The sequence below is a fragment of the Mobula birostris genome, chromosome 8 (assembly GCF_030028105.1).
Source record: "Mobula birostris isolate sMobBir1 chromosome 8, sMobBir1.hap1, whole genome shotgun sequence".
Taxonomy (NCBI): domain Eukaryota; kingdom Metazoa; phylum Chordata; class Chondrichthyes; order Myliobatiformes; family Myliobatidae; genus Mobula; species Mobula birostris.
The window spans coordinates 26,695,732-26,720,041 of NC_092377.1; the positions used below are offsets into that span (position 1 = coordinate 26,695,732).

General features: G+C 40.6%; 1 protein-coding gene across 1 annotated transcript in view; it reads left to right on the forward strand.

The window, feature by feature from the left end:
• fmn2b (formin 2b) overlaps positions 1-24,310 on the forward strand; it is a 469,810-nt gene that overhangs the window by 349,096 nt on the left and 96,404 nt on the right. Inside the window, exon 16 of the mRNA XM_072266855.1 lies at positions 2,575-2,626. Coding sequence (XP_072122956.1) covers positions 2,575-2,626 — 52 coding nt within the window. The remainder of the gene's footprint in view (positions 1-2,574; positions 2,627-24,310) is intronic.

Consider the following 24,310-nt stretch of genomic DNA (forward strand, 5'->3'; position numbering starts at 1 on the left):
TGCAGTATTATGGAAAAGTCTTGGGCACCGGAGCTTTATATACATTATGTGCCTAATACTTTTGCGCAGTACTGTGGGTTTCTAAATTTCTCAATGCCAGGAACATTTAAACTGAGTTAAATTGATGACATACTGTAAGCTGTCAAAGCTGCTAGAGGTCTTTCAGAGCAAAGGGCTTTGGCTGTATATTGCTGGATGACTGGTCAAAACCAAAACCTTGTTCCTTTTCTCTGAATGTGTCCAGGATTCAGAGGCTGAGTAAGCTGAATAGCTGGGAGGTAGGTTTAGGCATGGAAAAGTGTGGCTGAGCCAGCTTCTGGCCTTTAATCATCAGAAGATAGAAAATGAAGTTTGTTGCTGGTATTTCAAATCATGAGTAATATACAACCAGGTGACGTGAGATCTATATAGGGATTTAATTGGGAGAGAATACACTTAGAAGAACAAAAGTGAGTAGTGATGAGAATAAGGGTATAAAAAAAGATGATTTGAGTTTTCTTTTAAGAGGTTAACGTAGAACTGATGGCCTTGAGTTAATAGCAATCACTACAGTTACTTGAATGATCATGGAAAAGTTTCACAGTCTTGATTCTTAGAAATTATTAGAGTATATTCATTCTGGAAGTAAATAGGGAAGAAAAGAGATTTTTTAAAAAATAGGGATGCCCAAAGTTAAAAATGTTGTTGTGGAGATGAGTTGTTGGTAGGATGGAATTGGAGGAAGCATTGAAGAGCTGTCAAGTTTAAATGTAAATGAGGACAAAATGGTGGAGGTGATTCCAATTTTTTAAAAAATTGGCAAAGCTGAAAGCTGCCATCAGATTAAGAAGGGGCAGAGAAATATATTTGGGTCTGGGAGAAAATTCAGGACACATTGGTGAAGAAACCAACAGACAAGTTGCTGACACAACTGTGATATGGAAAAGCTAATAAAGAAGTTGAGATGCCTGCAACTGGGCAGCAAATCTGAAAGATGGCAGAGTATAACTGTATGAGCTGTGAAGATGCATTATCCTGGTATTTGGGAGTTTAATGAAATGATTCATCGGCAGAATGAGCTAACCTTTTAACATGAGCTTTTTCTGAAATCTGGAAAAAGGTTCAGTAGTTGCATTCCAGGGTGTTGGAGTTGCCTTATGAGAAAAGGTTGGGTCTGACGGCCTTGATAGAAGAATAAGATGTTATCTTGTTAAAACATGAGGGAGAGGATGACAGAGATTCACCCACAAGGGGAACTAAAACTAAGTTAATAGTTCTGGAATTTGCTGACTCTCAGTTGGGAGAGTTGAGGAAAAGTGCTTACTGGGGTTGGTGATTTTTTTTTTGGAATTCTCTATCCTTGAAGGCCTAGTTATGGAATGTAGAAACTGAAAGTAATGTTTATAGACAGGAAAGTGGCTAAAGTCAAGATCAAATTAGTCACTGTCTTATTAAATTTTGAGACAGACTTGACTCTTCCTATTTCTTAACTACCTATGAGGATTCTGATGTAAAATCCCAAGATTTTTTTCTTTGTTTATTGTTAACATTGGTTCAAAATAAAACTGTAGTAAGAAATTTGAATATCTTTATTGCTATTTTTCCAGAATTTTAAATGACATTGCAGATTTTACATTGTGGTTTTTCTTTTAAACCTGTCCTGGCATCATTTAAGTGAATGAGATTAGCAGTGTAGTTCTGAACTGGGTGCGGACATGAACTGTGAATCTGTTGGGTTGATTTTATTCTGGGATTCTTTGAGGCATCAGAGAGAGGTAACTTCTTTGTCTTCCTGAATTGCTCTGAAAGTATGGAGTTGGGACTGAAACAGGGGGTACAGTCTGTTCAAGCATCAGAATGAAAGCAAATTTTCTTATGTTTAATATGTGTGTGTGTGTGTGGGGGGGGGAAACTGACATTTGACTACTGTTCCCTCTAAGCTGTGTGGGTGCGTGGCCACGCAGTGACTGAAATGCTTCTGTGCACGTAGTCCTCGTTGCCACGCAGTTCTCAGGCCGTGTAATTTTTTTAAAAATTCCCGATCAGATCAATGATCAGTTCCGTGCAGCAGTTTTAATAAAAAGGGGAACGTTGCATTTGACATTCCAGTTGGGAATTTAAGGAAATCATATTTAAAGGAATTGATATTTTTAAGAAAAAGTCCACTTCTACATTTCATCTGTTTTTATTGAAACCTTCTGTTTCCTGAAATATTAATTGCTCCTTGAATAGAAGGAAGAGTGAACAATTACTTCCCATTGACTTTCTAAAGAGGTTCTTGAAATGTAATCATATTTTTAAATTGGCACTTCATCATTAAGCCTTCACTAAGATCCAGCAGAGAAAGCCTTTGATCCCCATGTTTTATTTGCCTATGATATGCCTGAGGTGCTCAAGCCATTTCTCAGCGATTCGAGGGGTCTTGAGGCCTACTCCTGCTTCTGTTTCTTTTTATTTGAGTTAAAGTTAAGCCCAATTTAACTTCCAAAATTAGAGTAAATGATGCAGTTATTTTTTAAATGCTCCAATTTGGAAGTATTTCAAGTTGACCTTTTGACCACACTATTAATTACTGCTTTCTTTTTGGATTCACAGCAAAGTCTGATGAAGAATCGCAAGAAGCTTTCTTGTCTGGAACACACAAAAGGTAATTTTTCTCTTCAGGCTTCTGATTATAAGCAGAAATCTCCTTAAGCAAAATATTCCCACTGAATTATCTGTTCAGAAACACCTTCAGAATATTCAGAAAATGAACTGGTATCCGGAAAACAAAATGAAGCTATTAGCAAACATTGTTTACTGCCTTGAAAGCTAACTGGGTTTACAGGTGTAAGAGTGCAGGGAGATTGTTCTTTCTCTGTATCTCCCATTGTACATCAGATATCTGAGATGAAATTCTTGTGCTGTGCTTCATCCTTTCTTGTCCTGTGCTGCATCCAAGGTTTGCTAATTGCTTCAAAGATCCTATCTACTCTTAGATCAAACACTGGTGGTGTTTATCTTGGAAGAGTTGGTCATTGATGGCAAAAAAATCCTGAGCGTGGTAACAGTGTGCTACTATAAAAGAGTTGAAATGAAAATAAGTTCATGTTTTTTTTTCTTTCTGGTCTTAATTGAACTGTGGTGAAGAAGTCAGGCAGTCTGCTTGTTTCTTCTTTCACTGGGAAGAGGTGCATCAGATATTTCCTTCCAATATTCCTCCATTGTCTGTTTCTTTACATCATGACTTGTAATATGTCTTTTTTTTTTGTCACACGGACTTCATTATTAATCACAAAATGCTGGAAGAACTCAGCAGGTCAGGCAGCATCATGGAAATGAATAAACGTTTTGGGCAGAGACACTTTTCCAGGACTAGAAAGGAAGGAGGAAGACACCAGGAACTAAGTATGCTGGTGGGGAGGGGAAGGAGGATAGCTAGAAGGTGATAGGTCAAGTCATTTGGGTAGGCAAGGTAAAGGGCTGGAAATGAAGGAATCTGACCCATAGGAAGAAGGGAAGGAGGAGGGGCACCAGGGAAAGTTGAGAAGAGGTACGAGACCAGAATGGGGAAAAGAGGGGGGAGCACTATTTTTCTTGTTGAAAGGAGAGATTGATATTAATGCTGTCAGGTTGGAGGCTACCCAGACAGAATATAAAATGTTGCTCCTCCACCCTGAGGCACAGGCAGGCCTTGGACCGACATGTCAGAATGGGAACCGGAATTAAAATGTTGCTCCACTTTTGGCAGATGGAGTGGAGGTGCTCGATTACCCATTTCATTTCTGTCTAGATCTGTTCGAATACTTTGCAGGCCAGTCCTGGCAACTGAAGACAGATGACATGTTTGCTTTTGCATCCCAGCACCCATTATGCACATCCTTCTAAACCAGGGATTCCCAGCCCTTTTCTGGTCATAGTCCAACACTGTTAAGCAAGGGGTTTGTGGGCCCCAAGTTCCCTGTTCTAAACTCTTATCAACCCTATGAGTTGAGTTGACCATTTCCAGAATAGAGACGTGCCTCTGTTTTATGGCCTATTTGTTTTTGATACCCCAACCACAGGGAGGAATCTTTTCCCTATCTATATCCCTCATAATTTTACATACCTCTGAGGTTACACCTGGGCCTGCCTCACTCCAGTAAAAACACATCGTGATGATCCCCTCAGAAATCATACGAGTTCAGCCGCTTGCGGACAAGATTCCTGTGAAACAGCATTGCTCACAGGATTCCAATCAAAAAAAGCATCTTCCACCATTAACTACCCTCTGCCTCCCATCACCAAGCCAGATTTGGATTAGTGAAGCAGGATTACAGTTCAATATTTCATCCTAAATTCAGACATATGGATACTGTTGACCACATCCCACCCCGCCCCCAGACTAGATGGGCAGTTCCTTCACCCAGCTGGTTGGCAGCAATTTAAATAACTCACTTCAAATATCCACCTACCCAAGCAATGCCTAAAGTGTTGCAGCTTACACATCCTGTTGTGAAGAGTAAATATTGTCAGAGAAATTTTAAATGTTGTTAAGTGAATATTGTAGAGAAGGCAGTGTGAGGGAGAAACTGAAACATTAAATAGAACTAATGGAGTAAGCTTCCAAAGGAAATTTGTACTTCAAGCTGTAGAATAATTCAAACAAAATGAATGCATGAAATGAATGAGATAAAAATCAGATAACTATGATAGATCATTCAACATTTGTCCTCCTGATCCATGGCTAAAATTCAAGGATTTATTACAAATATTTTATATGGCGCCTTTATAATGAAAAGGAGATCAGGCACTCCAGATGTGTACAATTATGTGTTGTGTGCTGTAGGACATGTACTTTGCATCTTGGCTCTGGAGAAACACTTTCACTTCGCTACGTTCATGTATGATTGAAAGATAATTAAGCCTGAACTTGATTTGTCTCCTTTTTAGATTGTGTTTCTTTGACATGAGGGAGGAGGGGCATCTTCTGTAGTAACAAAAAAAATATTTTTCTGGGCTGCTTTGGTAATTATGTAGTATGTTATTTAAAAGTAAATTTGTCAAGCATCCAGGAGACAGGATGGTAATGAAGCATCCAATTGAATTTGTTACTTCATAAGTTTGCAGCAAGAACAATCAAATGGCAGGACCTTGATTCACAAAAATCAGACATTCAGCGCATAAGAGATTTTTATTTTTCCCTCTAATGCTTCCATTACTTTTGTGCACCCACTCTTCCAGCTCAGTAATAGATTGCAGTCCAATTGACTTTGTGAAAGGGGTTTTATTGGAGCGCAACAGCTTCTTTTCCAATGGATTCTCTCTGAAAAGTGGTTGAAATTTCCAAAGGCAATTTAAGGCCTCAGCGAGATGGGATGAAAGACTAAGAGACTGTATAATGCTAACGATATCTGTGGTATTCTTTGAAACGGAGAATTGGTGGATTGGTGTAAGAACGACCACCATTGGTGTAATCCTGAAAGTAGAGAAGACAAAGGGTATCATTGTGGGCATCAAGAAGGTGCAGATGAACCATATCCCTCTGCCAATACATGGCTTCTCCACAGATAGTGTTAAGTGCACCAAGTTCCTAGGAGTTCGCATCATGGATGACCTCACCTGGTCCCTTAATATCATGTCCCTGAACAAGAAGACACAGCAGCACCTCCACTTCCAAAGAAGATTGAGGCAAGCAGGGCATACCCCCCTCGCCCCAAATCTTACAGGAGCATAACTGAGAGCGTCCTGACAAGATGCATCCCCATCTGGTATGGGAACAGACAGGCATTGGACCAGATGTCCCTATTAAGGATGGGAGAACTGTTGAGAGGATCATTGGGGACATTTATCAGAGTGCTACATAGAATTATTAAGAATCCCACCTGTCCACCCAGCATCCTCTTTGACTTTCTACCATCAGGCAGGAGACTACAATGCATAAAAACAAGAATGATCAGGATGGGAAGCAGTTCCCTCCCCCAGGACTACTGAATTCCCTGCTGCATCGTATTCGAAGTGTCACTGGTTAATCTGTTCTGTAACTTGCAATATTTAATGTTAATCCACATTAGGTTTTTATTTTTTGTGCAATTCTGTAGATTTTATCCTTGCCTTCATAAGTTATCGAGTGTTGTGTTCTTCTGTGCTTTCCACCCTAGTTTGGAGAAACATTGTCTCGTTTCTATATGTGTGATATGGTTATGTACATTATATACATGTATATAGTTAAATAACAATAAACCTGTGGTGTTGGCCTTGTGGAGTGACCAAGATGAGCCAAATAAAGAATGCAATACAGAGGTACAGTTGGTAGTGACTTGGGTTTGATCCCAACATCTGGTTCTGTCTGCATGGAATTGGCATCTTTTCCTGTGGTTGTGTCGGTATACCAGTTTCCTCCTCCACCCTAAAGATGGGCATATTGGTAGGTTATTGACCTCTGTAAATTGACTCTAATGTCTCTGTAAATTGTAGAAAGTGGGGTGAATAAAATGGGATTAGTGTAAATCTGGATGTCTGGAGATTGGTACAGAATTAATGTGCTGTACGGCTTGTGTCCATGCTGTCTCACTCTCTGACTCTAATACTTGGATTATCTTAAGGAGATGATGTCAATCTTATAAAATTTTGGAAGAACATTCCAAAAGATAAATTGGGTAGAAAACTATAACCATGTGAGATCTTAAGCTTTGCCAAAACAAATCTCATTCTAGAGCAGGGGTTCCCAGCCTGGGGTCCACATGCCTCTCAGCTAACAGTAGGGACCATGGCGTAAGTGTTAGAAACCCCTGTTACAGAGAGAAGGAACAAGTAGTGGGTTAGGAAGTTATAAGATTGTGGATAATAAAAGTTTCAGTCAAAATTAGTCATTTGTCTCCCTAATACTCAGTTATAATGAAGGAAATTGAAGGAAGCAAGGCAAGTGAGGACATCAGACTGCTGGAAACAATGCTGGCGAGGGAGTAATAAGGGAACAATGAAATGGTGGAAGAACTGAATAAATATTTTGCATCAGTCTTTATGGTGGAAGACATTACCAGTATGGTGGAAGTTCCAGGTGTCAGGTATCATGAAGTGTGTGAAGTTACCATAACTAGAGAGAATGTTCTTAGGGAAACTAAAAGGTCTGAAGGTAGATAAGTCACCAAGACCACATGGTGTACACCCCAGGGTTCCGAAGATTGGAAACTTGCAAATGTCATTCCACTCTTCAAGAAGGGAGAGGGGCAGATAAAGGAAACTATAGGCCAGTTAGTCTGACCTCAGTGGTTGGGAAGATGTTCGAGTCGATTATTAAGGATGAGGTCTTAGGGTACTTTGGGATCATTATCCTGTTGCAGAAGCCATCCTCTTTTCATCGTCAGCTTTTTTTACAGATGGTATGATGTTTGCTTCCAGGATTTACTGGTATTTAATTGAATTCATTCTTCCCTCTACCAGTGAAATGTTCCCCGTGCCACTGGCTGCAACACAAGCCCAATGCATGATCGATCCGCCCCCGTGCTTAACAGTTGGAGAGGTGTTCTTTTCATGAAATTCTGTACCCTGTTTTCTCCAAACATACCTTTGCTCACTGCGGCCAAAAAGTTCTATTTTAACTTCATCAGTCCACAGGACTTGTTTCCAAAATGCATCAAGCTTGTTTAGATGTTCCTTTGCAAATTTTTGACGCTGAATTTTGTGGTCATATTTGTGCAGGTATCGCTGCACAGTAGAGTAGTGCACCACCACTCCAGAGTCGGCTAAATTTTCCTGAAGGTCTTTTGCAGTCAAATGGGTTTTGATTTGCCTTTCTAGCAATCCTATGAGCAGTTCTCTCAGAAAGTTTTCTTGGTCTTCCAGACCTCAACTTGACCTCCACCGTTCCTGTTAACTGCCATTTTTAATTACATTATGAACTGAGGAAATGGCTGCCTGAAAATGCTTTGCTATCTCCTTATAGCCTTCTCCTGCTTTGTGGGCATCATTTATTTTAATTTTCAGAATGCTTGGCAGCTGTTTAGAGGAGCCCATGGATGCTGATCGTTGGGACAAGGTTTGAGGAGTTAGTGTATTTATAAAGCTTTGAAATTTGCGTCACCTGGCCTTTCCTAACGATGACTGTGAACAAGCCTTAGCCCTAACAAGCTAATTAAGGTCTGAGACCATGGTAAAAGTTACCTGAGAGCTCAAATCTCTTGGGGTGTCCAAACTTTTACATGGTGCTCCTTTCCTTTTTTAACTCTAAAATTGTACAAAACAAATCTTGCCTAAAATGTTGAAAAGAATGTTTCATCTTTAACTTTATGACTTTTGGAGATCAGTTCATCTTCTACCTCACTTAACTATTCACAGTAACAGAAATTTTGACCGGGGTGCCCAAATAAAAAAAATAAAAAATGTGTATATATGTTATATGTCAATGATTTGGATGATGAAATTGATGACTTTCTTGCAAAGTTTGCAGATGATATGAAGATAGCTGGGGGGGCAGGTAGCTTTGAGGAAGTAGAGAAGCTACTGAAGGACTTAGACATTAGTAGAATGAGCAAAGTGGCAGATGGAATAGAGTCTTGGGAATTGTATAGTCACGTACTTTGGTAGAAGATATGAAAGGGTTAACTATTTTCTAAATGGAGGGAAAATACAAAAAAAACTGCCGTGCAAAGGGACTTGGGAGTCCTTGTGTGGGATTCCCTAAAGGGTAACTTGCAGGTTGAGTCTGTGATGAGGAAGGCAAATGTAATGTCAGCATGCATTTCAAGAGGACTAGAATACAAAAGTATGTAAAGCTGAGACTTTATAAAGCACTGGCCGGGTCTCACCTAGAGTATAGTGAGCGATTTCCAGCCCTTTATTTTAGGATGTGCTGAAACTGGAGAGAGTTCAAAGGAGCTTCACGAAAATGATTCCAGGATTGAATGACATCATATGAAGAGTATTTAATGGCATTGGACCTGTACCCAACAGAATTCAGAAGAATGAGGGGTGACCTCATTAAAACCTATTGAATGATGAAAGGCCTTGATAGAGTTGTATCTGCAGAGGATTTTTTCCATGGTAGGAGAGTCTAAAACCAGTGGGGCGTCCTTTTAGAATGGAGGTGGGAAGGAATTTCTTTATCCAGAGAGTGGTGAATCTGTGGAATTCTTTACCACAGGCAGCTGTGGAGGCCAAATCTTTAGGCAGAGGTTGATAGATTCTTGATTGGTCAGGGCATGAGGGGATAGAGGGAGAAGGCAAGAGATTGGGGCTGAGAGGAAAATTGGATCAGCCATGAAATGGCAGAGCAGACTTGATGTGCCAAATGGCTTAATTCTGCTTCAATATCTTATGGAATCTATACTTAGTTACTGTTTACTGTTGTAATTAGGTGAATGTTAGGTAAGTTTTGTTTGGTATTTTTTTCAGCCTATGAACTAAACACAAGTCAGAGTCAGAGGTCACCTTCAGATAGATTATTTTGCAAAAGGTTGCCAGTGTATGACTGATTTTTGACCAAAATGGAGATTGAATGGTTGATATGGAAGACGGTGTTATTAAAATTATTGAGCCAGAACAGAGCTGTGGTAGATGAGGTTGGGGAAATGGGAAGTGATGAATGTGGTCAATTTCTTAATCCATAGTTTTGTCACAGACACAAGAGATTCTGCAGATGCTAGAAATCTGGTGTAACTAACACACACACACACACACACACACACACACACACACACACACACACAATATATGCTGGAGCAACTTCACAGGTCAGGCATCATCTGCGGAGGAGAATGAACACTCGACATCTTGGGCTGAGACTTCATCAGGATTGGAAAGGAAGAGGGAAGAACCCAGAATAAGGAGGTTGGGGAAGGGGAAGGAGTGCAAGCTCGAAGGTGATGGTTGAAGCCAGGTGGGTGTGGGGAGGAGCAATGAAATAAGCTGGGAGGTGATTGGTGGAGAAGGTAAAGAACTGAATAGGGAGGAATCTGATGGGGGTGGAGAGTGGACTGTGGGAGAACGGGAGGAAGAGGGGTATTGGGGAGATGGGAAGAGAAGAAGTAAGAAGGGAGTCAGTATTGGGGAAATGGAAGAAAGGGGAGGGGAAAATTACTGAAGTTAGAGACAATTTTATTATCTGTTTTTGGCTACAGCAATAGTGACATAGGACTGGACATTAAAATCATTGGCTTTGAAAGGGTGAAGAGTCAGCTGGTTAACTAGAAGGTAAGCAAGATGATGTAAATTTGGGAACAATTTTTAGAAATTTTAAATGATGCCAAAACTAACTGCTGCTTGAGTGTGCACAGACAAATAAGCAAAAATAAATGAAATTTTGTTTTTTTTTAAGCATGTTGCAAGGTTTGGCAAACAGGATTGTTTTTTTTATTATGCAGCAGAAAATGCATGAACAGTGAAGTTGGTGTGCTTAAATTATCAAAAGGTATTTGAAGTACTAGAGGTAAAGGTATTTACAAAGTTGCAGTTGAAGTACATGAAGAAGTTTAGATAAGAAAGTGAAGATAAACTATTTCCTGTGGCAAAAGGGTTAATGATAATGTGCGGTTTTTTTTTAAAGTTAGAGATGCAGCACGGTCCTACAAGTCTGTGCGGCTCAATTACATCCATGTGACCAATTAACCTATTAACTCATATCTCTTTGGAATGTGAGAGGAAACTAGATCACCCAAAGAAGATCCACGCAGTCACAAGGAGAACGTACAAACTCCGTACTGACAGCAGTAGGAATTGAATTCTGGTTTCTGATGCTGTCAAGCACTACGCTACCATGCAGAAAACTGGGGTGATAATGAGGGAAGTTTTTTTTCACTCGAGTGGATAGGATTTAGAGAGCATTGGCTGGTAGTGATCAAGCTTTGCAAAAGGGCGTTCCACAGCGTGCTTAATTCCTGACATTTAAATCATGCCATTATGCTTTCTGAAAGTTGCCTGGATGATATTTCTGCATTTGATTTATGTTTATTTTACTTTTGTTTGGAGATTGATAGGGGAGGAGAAGACTAAGTTGCTACATTTAAAAGCAAAATCCTTTAATCCTGAAGGATCTTAAATATAAATTACTATATCATCTACATCATGTTCCCTCCAGTGTAGTCCTTTGCACACAATAATCAAAGTAAAATCTAAGTCATCTACTTGAAAGGCGGGAAGTAATTCTGGGAAAGAGAATCCTTATCAAAATGTCTGCTCGTCTGATAAACATTTTCTGGTGGTGCACATCATAACTTGCCCTTTCCCTTCAAGCTTGCAGCAAGTATTTTTTTGTGTTCTTTTATTATTAAATGTTAACAAACAACAGGGAACTTGTGCTTTGGAGCAGTTTCTTTTGAGCTCTTGACTGATATGGTGAAAATAAGAATTGATAAAATATGATCATGGTAGAGATTTAAGCAGTGATTATGATGATCAAACAAAAATATAAATCAAATCACCTAAAACTCTAGTTACTTTTGCAGTTCAGAAGCAGCTTTGTATTTTTATATAATGTAAGCACTGAAAAAAGAAATGCTTCTGACTTAATCATAAGTAGAGGGCAAGTGTGTGACAGGGAAATTATGCTTCGATTCCTTTTTTTTGTTATTTAGAAATGTATAAATAAAAATAATGAATTCATGCTAAAGGTTTAAGCTCTGTCATGCTTCGGTTAAATTTGGTATCAAAGTTGAAAAAGTAAGATTATTAAATAATTTCAGATAATGGGAGACATAGCCATTTTTTGTCCTTTTCTAATAGTCTTAAGATAGAATTGGCCTAGTTATTGAAATGCGGCCATTATAAATCACCTAAAAAGAAATGAATGCATGCCTGGCCATGTCTAAAGGGAAGTTTGGCTGCATCCAAGTTGCTGTGGAATTGCATTGGTTTTTGTTTCCAGGTTTTATTTTTTCCGTTTCAAACAGTATTTCAATAGCATTGCAAGATTCAAACGCAGGTTTTCTGGGTTACGAGTAGAGTCATGTAGCAAATGTAATGTACGCATTACATTCATCCATGCTAAGAGATGTAATGATATAGCATATAAAGAGGCTATTCAGCTCACTTTATCTATACTTTACTCACTTTATCTGCATCTTTAGTAGAGCTCTCAAAATAATTCCAGTTTCAAGCCCTTTGCCAAAAACACTAAATACTTTGCAAAATGATGGAGGAACTCATCAGGCCAGGCAGCATCTATCGAAAACAGTAAACAGTCGATGTTTCGGGCTGGGACCCTTAACCAGTGTTATCCTGCCATCTTAAAAGCGCAAACAGAAGAGACACGTTTGCAGGAAATACTGTGACATCACACTGTTGTATTTCCCTGCAAGTTAATTCCTTCAGTCCTTCTGGGCAGATTCATGACTAGGTCTTTAGAAAACTGGGAGTTAGAATATTGGGTATCTGGCATTGACAGTGTCACCACATCAGCCAAACAATCATTTACGTACCCTCTTCAAATAGTGTGCGTACCCCTTGAGACTTTTTTATTCTGATAGTTTTTACTAGAGAGTTTTAGTTTTTGAGAAAGTTTTACTTTCTTCTTCACAAGCATTGGACTCCCACAAAGGACTTGGAAAGACTCAGGTGTGGTTCTTGAATAATCCTCTGATTCCATTCAAGCATAACATGAAGAATGGGTAAACCAGCACTCAGACCTGTTCTCATACCAGATTCTGATTTATTTATCACATGTGCATTGAAACATACAGTGAAATGAATCCTCTGGTGCATAGCTGATTGAGATCTTCTGACATCAACCCCAGCACAGCAAGATGTTGGTCAGTGCAGAATGTGCTGCTGATGTTGCCCTGCTCACTGCAGATACAAGTTCCACTCTAGCACTGAAGATGAGGCAAACCAAAATTCATCTATTTGACTGGAAAGTAACAAGATGGAAAATGTAATGCCAGCCACTTGAATGGCCATACAACCTGAATGAAGTGGAACAATTAATCATTTACCTTGGCTGAAGGCTACTAAATATAGATCATCACTTTACTGGAGTGGATGAAACTGCTACACACTCGGTTTCAAACATTTTTTTTCTAATCATCTTTGAAGGTAGTGTGTCGCTTTTTTGAAATACTGCAATGTATATAATAACGGACTCCTACGGTGCCGTTGCTTGAAAATCATTTGTGTCTGAGTTCATTGATTGTCACGGACATACCTACTCAGGGTGTAAACGGCATGAAAGATAGCTAACTTGTAGCAGCACCACCACAGACATGACCAACATGAGCAAAATGCTGGAGGATCACGAGCAGCATCTATGGAGGGGAATAAACAATCAGCATGTAGGGCCAAGGAGGAGGAAGGAATCTGGCTCATTCCCCCTCTTTAATCCCCTCTATAGATGCTGTCTGACCTGCTGGGACCCTCCAGCATTTTGTGTGTTGCTCAAGATTTCCAGCATCTGCAGAATGACAAACATAAATTACATAAATGTAAATTAACCTAAATTATACATATCTGTAACAAAATAAACACAACTACAACAGTGCAAGTTGAGAGAAATATTGTCAGAGATGGAGTTGGTGTTTTTAAAGGTCATTCCACAGACCCTGATGGTAGTGGAGTAGAAGCTGTTGTTGAACCCTGAAATGTGGGTTTTCAGACTTCTGTACCTCCTGTTTGTTGGCACCAGTGAGAAGACACCATCTCTTGTAGATATCCTTGTTAGTCAGGAGAGCTGTATCTGTGATGGAACTAGCTAAGTCCACAACTCTTTGTAGCTTCTTGCATTCCTATGCACTGGCATTTTCATCCCAGGTCAAGATGCAACCTGATGGACTGTTTTCCACTGTACATCTATGGAAATTTGTCAGTCAGTAATAAGATGCTAAATCTCTAAACTTCTTTCATATTTAAAAAAACAAAAAGCAGATAAGCTGACGCTTCGCTTTCATGTTGCAGTTTTAGTCAGACAAGCTGTTTGGGCAATTAAAGTCAGCTATATTAATCAAGTAATTAAGGTCTTTTTTTAATGTTCATCTCTTCCCAATTACTTCAACTGGATTTGTATTCCACATTGTTCATTTTCCCTGTCATTTACCGTGAGGTTCAATCTACTCCACTGGCTTGTTAATCCTGTTCTTTTGATTACTGATCTAATAACACTTTAGAAATACTGTTGCTTTATGAGAACAATTTGAGAAAAGTAGTTTTTGGATGGTTATTGGTGCACTGTTCATGAAAAGCTAGGAAGTAGGACTGTATATTCCCTCAGGTTTTATCGTCAGCATCCATTGAACTACAAGTCTCATGCAATCTGTGTATTTGCACTGAAATTCCTGATTATTACAAAGCCTAACCAGACTTGTGCCCTCTAGAGGGGATCTGAGATGTGTGTGAACAGGGCAAAGTAAGCAGATGTATCTACTTACCCAAAAAGATTGCACCATTCTAATAGATGTACAGATTCCCAACCAGTCAACTTAGAGTAACTTAATTCATCATCTAGTTATTTACAGTTAATAAAAGGGGAAAGGAATGGAATTGACAGGAGATTAAAAAAATAGAAAAATATGTCTCATTACAATCTGATTAAATGTATCTAATTGCATTATCATGCCATCTTTGTAAATTTCTTCTTTATTTCTGCATCAGTTAAACTTTCCTGCATTGAGGGATCACAGGAACTAGGGTAGTCAGCAGTCTCTAAGGCAAAAATACCCACTCACTGTCCAAAATTTCATATTTGTCATCTGCTGGAGTGTTGAGACTAGTTTTTACCAATGTATAATTCAGAAGTGTAACATATTTCTTATTTTTAAAACTTTGCATGTGGTTTCCTTCCTGACCAAATCCAAAAATTAAAAAAAAACTCATCTGCTTTCTTTCTGAAGCTGGTCGCTGGTTCCTTGATCCCTTCCTCCTGACCAGCCCACCATTGGAAATCCTGTGGAATACCTTGCTAAAATCCATATACACCACACCCAGCGCTTTTCCTTCACCAATTTGTTTTGTCGCTTCCTTGAAAACGTCAATCAATCACTCATTGGGTATGACCTGTCCCTCACAAAACCACTCACATTCCTTACAGCATAGGAGACTGAAGGGTGATCTTAGGGAGTTGTATAAAATCATGAAGGGCAAAGAGAGGATGAATGCATTCAGTCTCTTTTTTCCAGATTTGGGAATCAAGAACTCAAGTGCATTGATCTAAGGTGAGGTGGAAGAGCTTTAAAAGGAACTTGAGCGGCAACTTTTTTAAACAGTGTGGTATGTATGTGGAATGATCCACCAGATGAAGTGGTGAGATTCGTATAGTTTTAAACTTTTAAAGGACAATTGGACGGATACATGGATTGGAAAAGCTTAACTGGTTATGGTCCAAATTTGACTAGCTTGGATGGCATCGACCAATTGTGCTAAAGAGCCTGTTTCTGTGCTGTCTAACACTGATTTACAGTGACTCTAATTGCACATTAATAATTTGCATTAGAAACAAAACTTTCCACCCAAGAGGTGAACTTGTTAAGCAGACACAATTTAGTTTCGAGCATCTGTTAATGCCAGGTTTAAATGTCCCAAGATTGTATCGTGAACAAGTAATTTTGTTCAAGATTCTAGATTGCTTAATCTCATTTCCAGTACACAAGTGTAAAGGAAAGTGAAATAATTGCTACTCTGGGTCCAATGCAGCACTAAGTAAGATTAAGAACAGAATAATTTAAAAAAACACAGATTACTTGTATTTAAGATAGCGAATGTATAATAGATTGATTATATGTACATAAAGTGGCACCAGGTACAGAACTGTCTGAACATGTCTTGTGCTCTTAGAGCGGGAGTATACAAGGTGACGGAAATTATAAAGTAGTGGTGTGGATGGTGTGAAGAGATGGGTTGATGGGTGGAAGCGTTGATCAACCTTACTGCTTGGAGCAAGTAATTGTTTTTGAGTCTGGTGGTCCTGGTGAGCATGCTACGTTACCTCCTCTCCGGGAGTAGGACAAGCAATCTATGACCAGGGTGCGTGAGATCTTTCATGATGTTACTGGACCTTTTCAGGCATCTTTCTGTATAATAGAACATAGCACATAGAACAGTACAAGCCCTTCAGCCCACAATATTGTGCCGACCTTTAAACCCTGCCTCCCATATAACCCCCCACCTTAAATTCCTCCAAATACCTGTCTAGTAGTCTCTTAAAATTCACTAGTGTATCTGCCTCCACCACTGACTCAGGCAGTGCATTCCACGCACCAACCACTCCTTGAGTAAAACGCCTTCCTCTAATATCCCCCTTGAACTTCCCACCCCTTACCTTAAAGCCATGTCCTCTTGTATTGAGCAGTGGCACCCTGGGGAAGAGGTGCTGGCTGTCCACTCTATCTATTCCTCTTAAAATCGAGTGCCTATAATAAGTTTTCAGCCAACCCCCCCACCCCACCCCCAGAAGTTTTCATATTTTATTGCTTTACAATATTGAATCACAGTGGATTTAATTTGACTTTTTTGACACTGATTAACAAAAAAAGACATTGATGTCAACGTGAAAATAGATCTCTACAAAGTGATCTAAATTAATTATAAATATAAAACACAAAATAATTGATTGCATAAGTATTCACCCGCTTTAATATAACACAACAAATTGATTGGTGCAGCCAATTGATTTTAGAAGTCCAATAATTAGTGAAATGGTGATCTGTATGCAGGCAAGGTGTTTCAATTGATGTAAAAATACACGCGTATCTGGCAGGTCCAACTGCTGATGAGTCAGTATCCTGTATTTTAAAAAAATACTACACCATGAAGTCAAAAGGACACTTCAACCAACTCCGTGGAAGAAGTTATTGAAAAGCACAAGTCAGGAGATGGATACAAGAAAACTTCCTAGTCACTGAATATCCCTTGGAGTGCAGTTAAGTCAATCATCACGAAATGGAAAGAATATGGTACATCTGTAAATTTGCCTAGAGCAGGCTGTTCTCAAAAACTGAGTGACTGTGCAAGAAGGGGACTCTTGAGGGAGGCCAACAAGAGACCGATGGCAGCTCTGGAGGAATTACAAGCTTCAGTGGCCGGGAAGGCAGAGACTACCATGCAACAACTGTTGCCCGGGTGCTTCACCAGACACAGCTTTATGGGAGAGTGGAAAAGAGAAAGCCACTGTTGAAGAAAAAAACTCACATGACATCTCGGCTAGAGCTTGCCAGAAGGCATGTGGGAGACACTGAAGTCAGCCGGGAGAAGGTTCCATAGCATAGTCTGATGAAACCAAAATTGAGCTTTTTGGCCATCCCACTAAATGCTGTGTTTAGTGTAGGCCAAAGACTGCTCATCATGAAAAACACATCATCCCTACCATGAAGCATGGTGGTGACTGCATCATGCTGTGGGGATGCTTCATTGCAGCAGGCCCTGGAAGGCTTTTGAAGGTGGAGGGCAAAATGAATGCAGCAAAATACAGGGAAATCCTGAAGGAAAACCTGATGCAGTCTGCAAGAGATCTGTGACTTGGGAAAAGATTTATTTTCCAGCAAGGCAATGACCCCAGGCATAAAGCCAAAGCTACACAGGAATGGCTTAAAAACAACAAAGTTAATGTCCTGGAATGGCTATGTCAGAGACCTGACCTCAATCCAATTGAGAATTTGTGGCTGGACTTGAAAATGGCTGTTCGCTCATGATCCCCATGCAATCTGACAGAGCTTGAGCAGTTTTGTAAAGGAGAATGGGGAGGAAATATTGCAGTGTGCAGATGTGCAAAGCTGATGTAGATCCATCAGCTGCTAAAGGTGCATTTACTAAATACTGACTGGAAGGGGGTGAATAATTTTACAATCAGTTATTTTTTCTTTTATATTTGTTATTTAGATAACTTTGTAGAGATCTGTTTTCACTTTGACACAAGAGTCCTTTACTGTTGATCAGTGTAAAAAAAAAGCCAAATTAAATCCACTGTGATTCAATGTTGTGAAACAATAAGACATCAAAGCTTCCAACAGAGGTGAATACTTTTTGTAGGCACTGTATGTCCTTGATGGAGGTAGGCTGGTGCCAGTGATGCGTTGGCAGTTTTGACTACCCATGGAGAGCCTTCCCCTCTGCTGCAGTGCAGTTTCCGTACCAAGCAGTGATGCAGCTCGTTAGGATGCTTTCTGTTGCACGTCTGTAGAAGCTTGTGAGTATTGATGTGAATAGACCTGTTGTCTTCAGCCTTCTCAGAAAGTAAAGGATTCGGCACTTCTGGTCCCTTATTGGAATGGCAGACATTTTAACTGAAATTTCAGTATGGTTATAAAATTGAACACCAAGTTGAAGTAGAAATATAAAATTGATCATTTGTAAGCTGTGGAGGACCCTTCCTAGCATTATTATTATGATATCTGATGGTAGAACCTTGCATTAAATTTATGTAATTTAAGAATTTTCATATATTCTTTGGTCTTTCAAATCAGCGAATTGACCACTATTTTCCTGAGGATATGAGAAACAGGACTGAATATATGCAGAAAAAATATGCTAGGGTGAATGAAGATTTTTATTCCTTTGTGTAAGAGGACTTGCTGTGAGAATTACTGCAATGGGGAGATGTAGAGCTCCTGCAATAAATGTGATTGTAGTCTGTCACAGAAAGAAAATCTGCATTTGCTGGAAATCCACGCAACACACAAAATTTTGCAGGAACTCAGTAGGCGAAGCAGCATTCATGGAAAAGATGTAGTCAATGTTTCAGGCTGAGACCCTTCATCAGGGCTGGAGGAGAAATAAAGATGGAGTCAGCAGTAGAAGGTGGGGGGAGGGGAGGAGGACATACGAGGTGATAGATGAAACCGGGAGGGGGGAGGGGTGAAGTAAACAGCTGGGAAGTTGATTGGTGAAAGAGATAAAGAGCTGGAGAAGGGGGAACCTGATGGGAGAAAACAGAAGGCCATGGAGGAAAGAAAAGGGGGAGGAGCACCAGAGGGAGGTGATAAGCAGGTAAGGAGATAAGGTGAGGGGGAGATGGGAATGGTAAGGGGGGTGGGTGCATTACCAGAAGTTCGAGCAATCTGATGGAGGTGGATAGGGACTGGACATCCATAGGTAAAATATAATGATGGGGGCTAGGGAACTTGAAATCATTGAAGAGATCAAGAGCATGTGAGGTGTCACAGTTGTAAGAAGGAAGGGGCTGAACCAAGGAGGATAAGACTGAGTAGAGGTGTGCAGATACATGTTCAGTGGGGTAGGAGCAAGCAGAAACAATGGGTCTACCTGGACAGACGGGTTTGTGGATCTTGCAGCTTTGTGCCTATACTCTCTCAGTTCTTTAGCTGAAGCTGCTGGCTAAACTTCTGCTGTCTGAGGAAATGTGCTTTAATTTCTAAGCAACACACATCCAAGTTGCTAGTGAACACAGCAGGCCAGGCAGCATCTCTAGGAAGAGGTACAGTCGACGTTTCAGGCCGAGACCCTTCTTCAGGACTAACTGAAGGAAGAACTAGTAAGAGATTTGAAAGTGGGAGGGGGGAGGGGGAGATCCAAAATGATAGGAGAAGACAGGAGGGCGAGGGATGGAGCCGAGAGCTGGACAGGTGATTGGCAAAAGGGATATGAGAGGATCATGGGACAGGAGGTCCAGGGAGAAAGACAAGGAGGGGGGGACCCAGAGGATGGGCAAGGGGTATAGTCAGAGGGACAGAGGGAGAAAAAGTAGAGTGAGAGAAAGAATGTGTATAAAAATAAATAACGGATAGGGTACGAGGGGGAGGTGGGGCATTAGTGGAAGTTAGAGAAGTCAATGTTCATGCCATCAGGTTGGAGGCTACCCAGATGGAATATAAGGTGTTGTTCCTCCAAGCTGAGTGTGGCTTCATCTTTACAGTAGAGGAGGCCGTGGATAGACATGTCAGAATGGGAATGGGATGTGGAATTAAAATGTGTGGCCACTGGGAGATCCTGCTTTCTCTGGCGGACAGAGCGTAGATGTTCAGCAAAGCGGTCTCCCAGTCTGCGTTGGGTCTCACCAATATATAGAAGGCCACATCGGGAGCACTGGATGCAGTATATCACCCCAGCGGACTCGCAGGTGAAGTGTCACCTCACCTGGAAGGACTGTCTGGGGCCCTGAATGGTGGTAAGGGAGGAAGTGTAAGGGCATATGTAGCACTTGTTCCGCTTACAAGGATAAGTGCCAGGAGGGAGATCGCTGGGGGGGGATGAATGGACAAGGGAGTCGCGTAGGGAGCGATCCCTGTGGAAAGCGGGGGGGGGAGGGAAAGATGTGCTTAGTGGTGAGAGCAACACACATCAAAGTTGCTGGTGAACGCAGCAGGCCAGGCAGCATCTCTAGGAAGAGCTACAGTCCATGTTTCAGGCCAAATCGTCCTGACGAAGGGTCTTGGCCTGAAACGTCGACTGTACCTCTTCCTAGAGATGCTGCCTGGCCTGCTGCATTCACCAGCAACTGTGATGTGTGTTGAATTTCCAGCATCTGCGGTATTCCTGTTGTTTGCTTAGTGGTGAGATCCCGTTGGAGGTGGCGGAAGTTATGGAGAATAATATGTTGGACCCAGAGGCTGGTGGGGTGGTAGGTGAAATAATATGTTGGACCCGGAGGCTGGTGGGCTGGTAGGTGAAATAATATGTTATTTAATTTCTAAGGTTTGTTCTGGCTGAATTTGTGAAAGGTTTAAACTCTCAAGTCATCTGTGTGTGTCCAGAGAGAAATGAATGCTGAGTTATAAAGACATTTAAGGCCTCAAGTGATTTTTTTTTTGGACTAGTGGGATATAATGGGTTATGGAGATTTCACTGGGCAATGGAGTTGATGCCGAAGATTGGAATAGCCATGTTAATACTAACTAGTATACTGAGCTTAAGGCTGTGTGGCCTTTCTTTGCATGTACATGCTCTCCTCAAATTATGGCAGGGTTCTGTTTCTGTGAACTGTTTGTAAACCAAACAGTTGCAAGTCAGAAATGCGGCTGCAAAGTGAATTCCCACCCAGCAGAAGATACCTGTAGCTCTGCTACAGCTGGCAAATTCATTTTACCTTTTTCCTGATGCTTATCTGTATGTGTTGTCTGTACTTAAGTCAGGTGTTCATTAGTTGGGGAGGACCTATATTGCTTGCATTGTTGGGCTGATATTAGATGGCGTATTAAATGCTGCATTACACAGGTATTTAACATTTTTTCTTGTGTTCAGTATCTTCTCTTTTAGTATTATTTTAAAGAAAGTCATTCCCATTCTAGCAGTACAGCTGAAAACTGTTGTTAATCGTCAAGAGTTGTTATATATCTTTAATGCTATTGGAAAGAATACATGCAAACAGGGTGTTGTGTCATGGGGATGCGTGTGCAGTCTAATGGAATCTGTGCATACTCAAAAGCAAATTTAAAAAAAAAACAGAAAAATGCTGAAACCAAAGGAGTTCTAAGTAAAAGTCTTGGACCTGAAAAGTTAGTTCAGTTTCTTTCCACAGATGCTGCCTGGCCTGCTGAGTGTTTCCAGCACTTACGTGTTATTTCAGACTTCCAACATTTGTAACTTTCATTTTTGCTCAATGGGAAAACAGGTTGGGGTCAATTGAATGTCAGTGACAGTGTAACAGCGGTGAATTGATCCGTTGAAACATTTCCTTCAGTAGTTACTGGGGGGAAAACCATTCTGTCCCCTCATTCATATGCACATCTGTAAACCCTAAATAGAATGCCCACCCTTGTCCCCTCAAGAAAAACATTGCATTTGCAGAGTGTGCTTCCTGAAACTCCTCAATTATTCAACTCCCAGTGCTTTGGAACAGTTGTAGTGATGGAGTGCATGTGCTGGTGATGAGACATTCCCTCTTATATTTCTATATAATAGTTTCACCCTCAATTTATCCTTTTGTCTTGCCTCACTTTGTTGCCATTTATTGTAAACATCTACACACTGCCCTACTGGAAAAATCGGTGAGATCAAATACTAAGCAAAAGATTTAAAAATGAAAATGGATGCCTTACAGCTAGAATAAAGAGTGCGAAAAATTTTCGAATGTTCAAATGAAGGAAGCTGGTGTGTTCTCTCACAGTGGGAGTGAAGAGATGGTAGTTGGTAAGAGCAATGCACTCAGAGACCAAAGAGGCTTTAAGACATGTCCAAACAAGATATGGGAATAAGTATTTAATTGCAATTATTATCAGTGATAAAATAAATTCACTAACAGCTCTAGTGCATCTTAATCACTTGAAGCAATTTAAATTATCTGTAATCTGATTCACAAGGAAAATACACCAAGTAGTCTTGCTGCAACAAGTAGGTTATTTCAACACTTCATGTGGTTGTTAAGGAAAATGAGTTTTGGAGGTGGGGTTGGATGTATTGTGTCTTTAGTGGTTGATTTTGCAATTGCAGCAATCTGGAATGCATATTTGCTGCTGTGGTAAGAATCCACATTAGTTCTGTAAAATGACATTTGTAAAAGCAGATTGGAGCAGAAGTAAGTCATTTCAGGGGCCAAACCTTTCAGGCATGTCCTGCCATTTAGTGTAGTTCTTGCTGATCATCCAGTTTTGGTATTCTGTTCCTGCTTTCACGTCATTCTCCCTCCTTGATCTTCACAGCCATTAGTACTGTATCTAATTCATCTTTGAAAAGATTTAATTATTATGAATTTGATTGCTCTTTGCTGTAGAGGATTCCACAGAAATTTCCTCTGAGTGTTCTGTTCCTGGTCTATCTTCCCCTGTTGTACTTTTCTCATGTTTTTAGATATACTGACCTCGGCTCAGTGCTTTCCGGCTATCGGGAACGTCTTACTATATCGAGTTTGCACAATTCCATCAGGATTTTTAACAGTTTCAATGTTGTTTCCTCTTATTCTTCTAATGTTCACACAAAGTTTAGAATCTAAATTCTGGAGAATGTGAGCCTAATTATTGAACGCTCTATATACACCTTTCTACCAACCCAGGAATTAATCTGATTAACCTTTGGTGCACATCTTAACTTAGCTGAGGAGTGTAAAACTGCACAAAGTGTCATTCAATTAGTACATTTAAGAACACAAACACGAGGAATTCTACAGATGCTGGAAATTCAAGCAACACACATCAAAGTTGCTGGTGAATGCAGCAGGCCAGGCAGCACCTCTAGGAAGAGGTACAGTCGACGTTTCAGGCCGAGACCCTTGAGCCCTGGCGAAGGGCCTCGGCCTGAAACGTCGACTGTACCTCTTCCTAGAGGTGCTGCCTGGCCTGCTGCATTCACCAGCAACTTTGATGTGTGTTGATTCAATTAGTACATGTACTTTTCAATTGCAACAAGGCCTCTTCACTCTTATTCAAAACCTCTTGCAATGAAGGACATTGTTCCATTTGCCACCTTAATTACCTGCTACACCTAATACTTCACCAGTGCATATGGACACTCAGGGCTCGCTGTGCCTGCCCTTCATTATTCTGACATTGCTATGATTATATACTCTGTGGTCACTTTATTAAATGCATCTGTCCACCTCAAAGGTTCATATGTGTCCATATACAATTCGAAGGTTCATCTTTTCCAGATAGCCATGAAGCAAAGAAAGAACATGAAAGGCTTTCAGAGAGAAACATCAAGCCCACCATCCCCGCACAAAAAAGAATGGCATCCTGATCAATCCTCCAAACCTACTTTTGTCGCACAAAACTTAACAAGAACATCAACCTCCCTGGACTCCCCTCCCCGACACAAAAACTAATAAATCACAACTAGAACATGAACCTCCCAAACCCCTCCCCTCACACAACAAACAGAAAAGGAACAGGCGAAAAAACACAATATTAAAAACTGTCAGTCTGAAAATATCCGCAGTCCATAAGTGCAATAGTCCAACCCATAAAAACAGCACGGCAATAGCATCCTCTGACATCAGTGCAAGGGAGGGACACCACATGTGGCAGAGGCCAGCGAGCCACACAACGATGGGCCACTCAGACTCATTCTCCGGCAGCAATCAAAAGTCAGGCAGTTGGCACTGAACCCTCACTCACCTTCTACGTTCACTTTGATGTCTCAGTTTTTCTAGGTGCTTTTAATGGACGCTTTAATCTTCAAAATGGAGTCAAACATTGGTTCATGTCCTATCTCTAAGTTTCTTTGCATCGAAGCCTTCTGAGTACATGCTCACTTCCTGGAATCTTCTCGGAGACAGCAAAGTGCTGGATCACTCGGTCAATCTCCAAACTGTAAATCACAGACACGCATTTAAGCTGATGTAAAAGAAGTAAGATAGACATTTTTGTGAGCTATCTGGAAGATGTCGACCAAGCGAACATTATACGATGGTGCCACCCTGATCAGAAATACAATATATCTCATCAGCCAATCGTGGCAGCAACTCAATGCATATGAGCATGCAGAAATGGTCCAGAGCTTCAGTTGTTCAAACCAAGCATCAGGATGGGGAGGAAATGTGATCCAAGTGACTCTGAATGTGGTGCTAGAC